This window comes from Lemur catta, chromosome 7 (genome assembly GCF_020740605.2).
Source record: "Lemur catta isolate mLemCat1 chromosome 7, mLemCat1.pri, whole genome shotgun sequence".
Taxonomy (NCBI): domain Eukaryota; kingdom Metazoa; phylum Chordata; class Mammalia; order Primates; family Lemuridae; genus Lemur; species Lemur catta.
The window spans coordinates 40864862-40875709 of NC_059134.1; the positions used below are offsets into that span (position 1 = coordinate 40864862).

The following is a 10848-nucleotide window of genomic DNA, read 5'->3' on the forward strand; positions in this document are numbered from 1 at the left end:
ACGCTTGGGTTTTGCTTCCGGGTCTCGGGCTGTAGCCCTGTGCGCAGGGGCTTCTGGGAGTCGAGAGTCTTAACTTGCTTCTGTGTGGTCTTCGGAGGCTGCGGCATCGGACCTCGGCCAAAGTGAGCTTCAGGAGGATCGCAGACTATCTTCCTTATCTGGGTGGGACGAGAAAGGGCGGTTGGGGTGGGAATTGACAGCGGAGTACCGAGCGCGGGCGGAGGAGGCTCCGGAGCAGCGCGCCAGCGGCGGTCCCCAGTGCCTGTCGGGCTCGTCCGCAGCCCTCAGGCCTGCGGCGGAAAGCGCACAGCGAAGGCGGCTCTACCCACGGCATTAAGCGAGCACCAGCTCCCACCTCCCTTGCCGCCCCGTCGGGCACTGGTGAAGAGTCAGTGGTACCCAGGTGATAGCCCAAAGACGGGCGCTTAGGAGGCTGCAGTGGTAATCCCAGAGGTGTGGGGGAGGCGGCGGCGCCCCCAGCTCTAGAAAACTCTGTGTCTCCCTCTGGATTCACGCCTTTGCCCTCCTCACAAACTTACTTTTCCGATGCTAACAGGGGTTCGTAGCCACATCTGCTAGGTAGTATTTTTAGGCTGCTCAAAGCGGAAAGTAGCATAAGGAATGAATCCCTGATTTTTGATTGTCAGAATTCTTTGGGGTGAGGTATCTGTCTTTTGAGTATTCCTTAAATTATAATCTACAAAAGATTTAATGTATGATAGCTTTTGTAGGAGAAAATTGGATCAACAAATGATTGTTGAAGAATTTTGTCTATGTAACACTTTTCTCCAGGACACTGAGTAACTTTGTCAGTGATTTTTAAATAAATGTGTGTATGTGTATATATATGTAAAATATATATGTATTGCTTTTGTTTTTACTAATCTATTTGGTGTTGTGTGAGGTTTAGATAAAATACAGATCTTAGGGAGTGTGGTGGAGTAAGGTTGAGCTGAGAATTTTTAAAACTCAGTCATGTCACTGCTGTATTTTACCAGGGATTTGACACATAAAGTGTCATAATTCTCATGATAATTCTATGAGGAATATCCCCACTCTGCTGATGACAGAAACTTAAGCTAGTTGACTTGCCCAAGGCCGTACAATCAGAAGGAGAACAAGAACACAAACTCAGATTTTCATGATAGAATTTTTTGTACTAAATAAGAGCTACCTGAGTACTCATATTCCTTGTACAGCCTAAGCCTCGTAATTAGTTTTCCTGAGAACTTTTTTTTGAGAAGAGTATTTAAGCAAGTTGTGGGGAATGACTTTAGGAACTTATTTCAAAAGGATGAATATTGATTAATACTTTATAAAATGAGAGTTTGTCATTTTGGAAATAACTTGTTACTATTTTTCTTCAAAGCATAAAAGATGACAACAGCAGCCAGGCCAACTTTTGAACCTGCAAGAGGTGGAAGAGGAAAAGGAGAAGGTGATTTGAGCCAACTCTCAAAGCAGTATTCAAGCAGAGACCTACCTTCTCATACAAAGATAAAATACAGGTAATAAAGACTCAGTTTTTTCTTATTCACAAAATAAGACCAAATCTGTTAATGGCATGGACATGATATAGTATCACAAGTTATCTATCTTGAGTTATGTCACTTAAGTTATTTATTTTTATTGGAATAAAATGCAATCGAGTGTTTAACACTAAAATTGTGCTCTATGATTTTAAAACCACACATTCATTCCTTCAGGAGGAATTCCTATTAACCAGCAACGTCCTTATATAGATGGAACAGTAACTAATATATTACCTTTGCCAGGCTCAGTGGCTCTTGCCTGTAATCCTAGCGCTTTGGGAGGCTGAGTCAGGGGGATTGCTTGAGGCCAAGAGTTCAAGACTAATATACTATCTCAGAGAGATACTACTGCTATCAGCAGTAGTCAGTATGACATTGAAAGAGTTACGGTAACAAGTCCTGAGTTTGTACAATACAAAAAGACATTTTAATCTGCAGCCTTATTATGGTAAAATATGTGATTCGATTTGGATTTCTTGAAATATTAGCAACATCACAAAAGTGCCTGTTAGTAACTTTCGGATTAGATTGTGGTCTTGTTTACTTACATGCTTAAGGAATAAAGTTGCATTCCTGAATTGTCTTCCATTGCTACAGCAGTGTGGTTTTCTTTTAAGTAACATTTTTGCCCTCACTTGTTTCTACTTTAGACAAACTACTCAGGATGCCCCTGAAGAGGTTCGTAACCGTGACTTCAGGAGAGAGTTGGAAGAGAGAGAGAGAGCTGCTGCTAGAGAGAAAAACAGAGACCGTCCAACCCGAGGTACCAACACTGTCCCAGACATTTACCTCATAAAATTATGTTGTCAATAATTTTTCTTTAATATGGTAATTGGAAAAGGTTAATATTTTTGTTGCTTTGCTTTTAAAGATTGATGGGAGGTGTGATACTTTCTTAAATAATTAGAGATGATAATGAGGTTCATTCAGATTCCATCTTTGTATGCTTCTATATTAGAAGGAACAGAGTGATCTGGGGATATTTAGCAGTGATCATTTAAGTTAGGATCAAGGAGTTTTTGACTGTGTATAGCAGCTAAGTCCCATGGTTTCTCTCTGAGATTCTCCTATTTTTGTAACTGGCTATTGGAGGGCATCTAGAGGCATCAGTTATAATATTGTTGTTTCCAGCATATGTAAATTATTTCCTGAATTTCTGAGGGAAGCTACAGTTCCTGTATTAAAATCAATACTTTTATTAATTAATTCAACAAATATTTACCAAAAGCTTATTTGCCAAGCACTGTAGGTATGATCCCTGTTGTCATGATGCTTTTAATGTGGGCTCTTTGTGCCCACAGGTCCCTAAAACATAAGAAATGCAGTATTTGTTTCAGTAAGCTAAATGATGTTTGTTTTTCCCCAGAACATACAACCTCATCTTCAGTGTCAAAAAAGCCTCGGTTAGACCAGATTCCTGCTGCCAACCTTGATGCAGATGACCCTCTAACAGACGTATGTTTTGTTCCTTCGTTTTATCTCTATCTAATAATTTATTTACCATGTTTTTCTTAAATGCTTTTGTATGCTTTTGGCTTTAAGAAGTAACCTGTATTTATTTTTACTTACTGTTATTCAAATGTAGCCCTTGCCTCAGTGCTAAACTTTTACAGTTGATTTTAAAACAGAAAGTATTATTTTGTGGTAAGGACTTCAAAAACAAATTTGATCTCTAGAGAAGGAAATATGGACGCAATCTGTTAAAGGATATGCTTCCCTCCAAAATAATTCCCTATGTTAAACCCTGGAGATTGGGCTGCCATGCTATAAACCTCCACAGAGCACTCTTCACACTGGGCTTTCTATAAACAGCAGCCTCTAGAGTTGTACCCAGGGGGGTTTCTCCATTAAATATGATGCCTATGCAGACATGCAGTGCACTTAATAGTTCCTTCTGTGCTTAGGAAGGGAAGTAATCTAAGCAGAAGGTTTTTAAGGATTAGTATATCAATTAACATTAAAATTCAGTGGGACCCTACAGCCTATAATTAATTTACAGTTTTCTACATACAGTACAGTGCAAAAAATCCGAGTGGCCTCCTATGGGTAGTATCTAATTTGTACATATATCAGCAGTTAATGCTGGAATAAACTCATACAGTTACTGGTAATAATTAAAAGAGGAAACCCAATTTTAAGTGAAATTTAATGATTATTCGTTTGAAGGTACTTTCTTCCGGGAATTTAGCACCCTTTTTTGCCTTTTTGATTATCCTTGCTAGGTTAAAGTTGTTTTGAACTACATAAAACTATTTTGATTCTTAGGGTGATACATTGTATATATGTTTTGGTATAAAATGTTTGTTTTCTATTTTTAGAAATATTTTCATATAGAAATTTCCTTTTGGCCACGTAAATTTGAAAGGCACTTTGTCAGGGGTTGACATTTTAGTGAATATTTATAAACTTTAATTATGTCCCAAAGATTTGGTAAGTGCAGTTTTTATGGAAAAAAATGAGTAATATATATTCTCTCTTCAATCTTCTGGACCATCACGGTTCTTTTTTTAGGAGGAAGATGAAGATTTTGAAGAGGAGAGTGATGATGATGATACTGCAGCTCTTCTTGCAGAACTGGAAAAAATTAAAAAAGAAAGAGCTGAAGAGCAGGCCAGAAAGGTAAAATCAAAATGTTAAGTATTTACAATGCCCCATCTTCTAACACATACTAAAGTATAAATATTTTTTAATTCAAGTAATATCTTATATTAGAAATTTTCCTCACCATGTTCTAAATATTATAGCACCTGTAGATCTATAAATCTGATTATTTTTATGACATCCTAGATATCCTGGTTATGTTAGAAATTCTTTCAAAATGGTTCAGATATGCTGAATAATAGTTGCTAAATTGGTAGTCATTCACTTGTTTGTTCATTTGTTCAATAGACATTTAGATAATGTCTATAGATTGTTAGAAGAATCAAAGATGATTAAGATATAGCCATGCCCTACAAAGATTATCTATTTTTCTCCTGCCTAGGCACTTGTTGAGGCAATCTGTCAATAGATTTTATGTCACCTAGAGCAAGTTACCTAACTTCTGTGAACACCCCCCCCAGTCTCTCCATTTACACAATTAGAGAAAAGAATATCTTTCTAACTCAAAGATAGTTAAAACTTTGAATGAATTACCTAGAGTACTGATAATAAGAGATGAAACTGAGAAGACAAGCACAGGTCAGAGTAGTAGAGGTTTCTAAATTAATGCTTAAAAAGTCTGAATTTTGTTCTAAAGGTTTGGGGGAGTTGATTTCAGCAGGAGATTGATAGGATTGGATATATATTTTAGAAATATTACTCTGGCAAAAATGTGGAGGATGGATTGGGAAAAAACCAGGAGGCTGTTCCAGTAATCCTCACATGCAATTAGGACCATCTTAACTTGTATAATGGGTGCTGGAATTGAGAGACTCAAACAGATGCTATCAAGGGGATCAAATTGACCAGATCGTGACTGTGGCAGCAAAAAAGACCCCCAATTTCTAGGTAGATATTTGTGCCATACACTAATACAAGGAATGCAGAAGAATGAGCATATTAAGCAGAGGGAAGATAGAGATGGTAAGTTCTGTTTTGAACACATTGAATTTGACACATTGTGAGACATTCAAGTAGAGATATCTGCCCCTATTTTCAACCACACAGCACAGCTTTTTTATGAACTTCTCTGTAAGATTTCTTTTGAGCCAAGAATTATTCTGTTTAAAAAAAGAAGGAGGGAAAACGACTTGGAAAAGACACTGACATAGGTTAATGCTAGGAGTTAGGGGAAGTGGAGTTCATGTGAGTCAGAAGGGCCAGGGAAGAATTCAGGAAAGAGGAAGAATTTGGGATGGGCTTTGAAGGCTGTTAGAATTCAGATTGAAATAAAAAAAAGTATTTTAAAATACAGTTCTCGTCAAAATTTGACAAAGGAAACCATAATTTCAATAATAGTTTATAGTTTTTATATCTAATTTTTAAAAATCAGACTTATAAGAACACGTAATTATATTCCCAATCTCACTTTTACACCACTAGAGGGCAGTTGTTCCAAATTCTTTTAGCTTGCCTAATAGCTCTGGATATATAATGAGACCAGCAATTTAAATGCTTTCGGTTGACCTTTAAACATTTTAGACAGAAGGTTTTACAGAAGTTTTGTGAGTTTCACCTAATTTCTTTGTACAAAAATGTGTTGATGTTTCTTGAGGCTGAATGACAGTTTTGTTTCTTTTGTCCCTGTTTTGCTTTGTATTGGTTGGTTTTTGAGGTTTCCTAAAATAAGGTTTTCAAACCAATTAGTCTATGTCAGGGATTGGCTCACTTTCTGTAAAGAGGCAGATAGTAAATATTTTAGGTTGGCTGACCATACAGCCTCTGTTGCAACTACTCAGCTCTGCTATTATAGCACAAAAGTAGCCATAGACAGTACATAAGTGAATAGATGTGGTTATGTTCCAATAAAATTTTATTTATAAAAACATGGTCATTCAGATTTGACCTGAAGGCCATCTGACCCCTAGCCTATACTCATGAAGCACAGTGTGCCTGATATTTGAATACTGAAAGAGTTGGTCCCTTTTTTCACAGAGCTATGTGTGGCAATCATCCAATAACTCTAAAGGAAATAATATTCCAATCATAAAAAGGCCAAGACCTTTATATGTCCTACACATTATCATTGTAAGTTTGGATACATTATATACTTGAGCTCCTATTTTTCTACCATTTCAGAAAAATATCTTTTTACTTTAAGCATCAGTATAATTTGTTAAAAATAAGTATATAATTTTTAGAAAACTATCTGTTCTTAATCTATGATAGGTAGTTCCTGGTTTTATTTGTTTAAGTCTGAGCAGTGACCTACAAGAGTTTTCTTGTTTATTTCCTTGCATATTGCATTTTCCTACCTCCCAGTTATTGGCCCTCATAAAAATGAAATTCATGTTCACATTTAAATATTAAAATGAAATATCAGTTACCTGTATGAAAACTTGGGGTATTAAAATAAAGATTCATTTTAAAATGACTTTAATGCAGTCTCTTTTTCCTTGATCTACTGAGTCATCGATTTTTGTGGTCCCCAAAACACAGCAAAATGGGATTTATATTTGAGTTAAGTTAGCATAACAGGTAGATGTAGACGTTATAGCTAAGGATTTTAAACATGTGATATTCCTAATTCTACGAATGGAACTGAGGTTGAGTTTGAAGATGTTGATGCTAAAATAAAAGTGAAGAAAGACAATGTGTTAACAGATGAAGGATGAGAGGTATAAAAATAGAGAGTAAGAATAAATCACAAGAACAAAATAGATAAATATCAGGTAAATTAGTAGTAGAAATGAATGTTCACTGAGTATCATTAAGTGAGACTTTTCTGGTATGTCTTAAAAGCCAAAAAAAATAAAAATAAAAAAAACCTTCCTTGATGTTTTTCTTCCCATAAAATCCTAACAATCTTTTTTTTTTAATGAGCTAATATAAGAAAATAGATCCCAGAGTTAATATCAGTAAATGTGACTCTTCCTTTATCTTGGACAGGAACAAGAGCAAAAAGCTGAAGAAGAAAGGATTCGTATGGAGAACATTCTGAGTGGAAATCCCCTCCTTAATCTCACTGGCCCAGCCCAGCCTCAGGCCAATTTCAAAGTTAAAAGAAGGTACTATACAGTAACGGGTGGGTGGGTGTGTATGCAGATTATGAGTTGGATGGCAAAGTGCATTACGTAAAGCTTCTAAAACCCCACCTGCCACTGATATTCTTCTCTATCAGATATTGGAATAATGAAAGAAGGGAAATGAAAGAAAATAAACTTATTTTCAATAGGTAGTTATAATAATTAGCTATGTGCCAGATAATGGTCCAAGCACTAGGGACAGAGTAATGAACTGAGCCCTTTACCCTATAATACCTAACATTTTAAGTGTGCATGTCAGGGGTCTCCGAGACCACCCATCACACTCAGAGACTCATTAAAAGAACTCAGGGGAGTTGCATATAGTTATACTTATGGCTAAGGTAATAAGGATACACAGCTAGATCGTAAAGGGAAAAGATACAAGTGGAGACTAGAAGAATCCATGTGCAGGCTTCCTTATGCCGTGTCCCTCCCGTGAGTGGTCACACAGAGTTCATTGTCCCCCTGACCGCACCCCCCAGCAATGAAAATGTGGTAACATGTATGCCACGCTTCTGCCCAGGAAAGCCCATTAGAGCCTCAATGCCCAAAGTTTTGGGGAGATGGGAGGGAGTCATGCAGGGAACTTCTGCCTAGCTCGTACCAAAATCTGGACTCCAAAAAGGAAAGTAGGTGTTCAGAATAAAACACATTATTTATAAGCTCTAGGCATAGTGGCAGTGAGAAGATTCCTGAAATCCAGGTTTTCAAATGCCAGGCTTGCAAGCAGGCCTTTGTAAGGATAGTCGTAGACCTGCTGTGTTAACTCCTTTCTGTACAGTATGTGTGTTTGGAGGGGTAAAGTAGAGGGCTTAAGAGAGAATATAAATAGTAAATACGGTATCTAATACTTCAGATGCTGATATATATAGAAAAATGAAAGTTTATAGGAAGTACTGAGTGGGAAGAATATTGGTGGTTATGTTATATAAAGTGGTCAAGGAACCCCGCAGGCTTAACTTTTAAACTCTCCATTATTTCTCACCACCTCCACTGCTACCGTCTCCCATCTGGAGTGATGCAGTACCACTAACTGCTCTCCTGCTGGCACACTCACCGCCTGCTTCATCCCCACTCCTAGTTTTTTAAACTGTAAAGTCACAACAACAGCTTACTGTTATAAACCTTCCAGTGGCTTCTTAAGTCATTCACAGTAAAAACCCAGTCCTTACAATGGCCTATAAAGCTATAAAAATCTACCCCTTCTATGCAGCAGCAACAGTACAGTCAAGGGAAGATTTGCCAACAAGGTGACATTTTATCAGAGATCAGATTCCAAGGGGTTTAACCTGAGCAGTTGAAAGGATAGAGATGGGGAAGATTTAAACTAAGGTTGCAGGTGGGAGAGGTGCCAAGTTTAAAACATGGTAAGTTTGGGGTGTTATATACAACTCTGAGGAAATGTTGACTAGATAGCTTGATACAGTTCTGGAAGTAATCAAAGCTGGAAATAATAGATTTGTGAGTCGTCAGCTTATAGAAATTTTTTAAAGCTATAAGATAGGAGGAGATCACCTAGGGAATGAATATATCCAGAGAGGAGAAGTCATAGGACTCAGTCTGGTATACTGTTTAGGGGTTGGGTAGGTGATTAGTATCAATACCTGTTCTAATCATGTACCCAACCTCTAAACATTATACTAGGTCCTTAATAAATATTAAATGAATTTTGCACGAAAACAACTAGGATGAGGAGGAGCAACTAGTGAGGAAGGAGAAGAACCAAAAGACATTGGTGTCTTGGAAGCAATGCAAACAAAGTGTTTGACGAGGAGAGGAGTGATCATCTAGGTTAAATATTGACGTCAAGGTAGAGCAGTTTTGTTGTTGGGGAGGAACAGAAAACCTGTTGGGAGTGAGTTGAGGAGAGTGGATACAGAAAAAAACTATACTGTTTTTTATTTTTTATATATATATATATAAACTATAGCTATATAGTTCTTCTGCCTTTTTTGGATGGAGATGGAATCAGAGATAGAAACATGTCTTATATTACAGTTAATATTGACCTTGGTTTTTTATGATTCTGTGTACTTCATCAGTGATGACTTTACTAACGCTGTTTTCCAAAGATGCCCACATTCTTTATTTCCCATATGCAGTTTCTCTTGGCATGCATACATGTGCACACACAAACACACATTATATGGGCTTGTATTTTATTTATATTTGTGAGAGTATCCATATTGCATATATGGGCTTGTCTTTTACATGCTAGATAATATTTTGAAATCATGCTTTGTTTTCTATAACACATGTATTTTATAGCCCACCCATGGGTGTTTTTTGAATCCTTATGCATTAAGGAATCCAACCAGAAGAATCTAACCAGAGTTCTGCCCTGTGCTTATCAGCTTATCTTCTCTGTGGTTAATGTAGATATGGGCCATATATGACCCTTAATTGTTATACCCCAATTGTTCCTTCTCCTTTTGTTGCCCTATAATGTAAATACTACAGTGGATGATTACTAAATGTTAACTGATAAAAGAAGAATATATAAAATCCTCTAAACCTCATAATTAAACTACAGTAAATTGATCAGTTACTATCATCTAGAGATGTCTACAGTAACATCAGAGTAGTCGTAGGTACTGCCTCTTTAGTATTTATGCAGTTAAAATCTATGTATTTCTTTTTGACTGAAAAGTTTCTTTTAATGGAGAAGTAATAAGAATGTTTTGTTTGTTCTAAACAGGAATTGCCCTTCCTGCTATAATAAAGAAAGCTTATGTATTAACAATTACTTTATTCTGTTGTGTATAATTGCTGCATCAAATGATGTACATGTTGAGCATCTTTCTGTGTAATGACTAAGCTTTGCAATGTACATGGTATTCTTGTCCCCTGACACAAACATTATAAGATGTTCTATTTTCTTTTTTCCCTTTAGGTGGGATGATGATGTTGTCTTCAAGAACTGTGCAAAAGGTGTAGATGATCAGAAGAAAGACAAAAGATTTGTAAATGATACATTGCGATCTGAATTTCACAAAAAGTTCATGGAGAAATATATTAAATAGTACAGTTTTATGTGCTTAAAGACTGTAAAATATGAAGGATCATTTTTTCTTTTCCTTTGTCTAAATTGTATATAGGTTTCTCTAATTTTAAGTTCCAAAATATCTTTTTATTTAGAAATACCTAAGTTGATAGTGGACTTTGGAATAGGTTTAATCTGGTTTCCATTCTCTGAATGTTTCTAGTCCTGTATTTTCTTTTTAACATGGGAAAAGGAAATCTACTTGTAATAAATATTTTTGATCTAACTAACCAAATCTGTGTCCCCAATTTTTTGTTGGAGCTTATGTAGCTTATAAAACATTGTGTAATTTTTGTATTGCATTTCTTTGTGCATTAACTTCCCCCCTCATTTCTCTCACATTGATTTAAGGTCAATTAATTCATAATATTTCCTGTGTGTTTTTTAAGAGTGTAATGAAAGATTAGAGGGATTCCATTTTGGACCGCATGTTGGTATGGAAGAGTGTCGTCAATCAGTAAGCGCCTCCTGCGTGTGTCTGGAATAGCAGTGGGTGTCTCTCACTTCTCTAGGCGTTTCTTCCCGCCCCCCCCCCCCCCCCCCCCCCCGTGGCTCAGTAAAAGAGCTGTGTAAAGTCTTAGGAAGTATGTGGCGCTCACTTGTGTTC

The 10848-nt window shown here is 36.8% G+C and overlaps 1 protein-coding gene across 2 annotated transcripts; it reads left to right on the forward strand.

The window, feature by feature from the left end:
- The first annotated feature begins 6 nt into the window (after positions 1–6).
- Positions 7–10263, forward strand: CWC15 (CWC15 spliceosome associated protein homolog). Of its 2 annotated transcripts, none has more exons than XM_045557097.1 (7): positions 7–122; positions 1370–1508; positions 2183–2295; positions 2899–2987; positions 4044–4151; positions 7062–7180; positions 10092–10263. In XM_045557097.1, the coding sequence occupies exons 2-7, from the start codon at positions 1378–1380 to the stop codon at positions 10219–10221; spliced, it is 690 nt and encodes a 229-aa protein (XP_045413053.1). In that variant the 5' UTR covers positions 7–122; positions 1370–1377; the 3' UTR covers positions 10222–10263. The 2 variants fall into 2 exon arrangements, with proteins under 2 accessions (XP_045413053.1, XP_045413054.1); XM_045557098.1 differs by lacking the exon at positions 7–122 and adding an exon at positions 177–403.
- Positions 10264–10848: the final 585 nt, after the last annotated feature.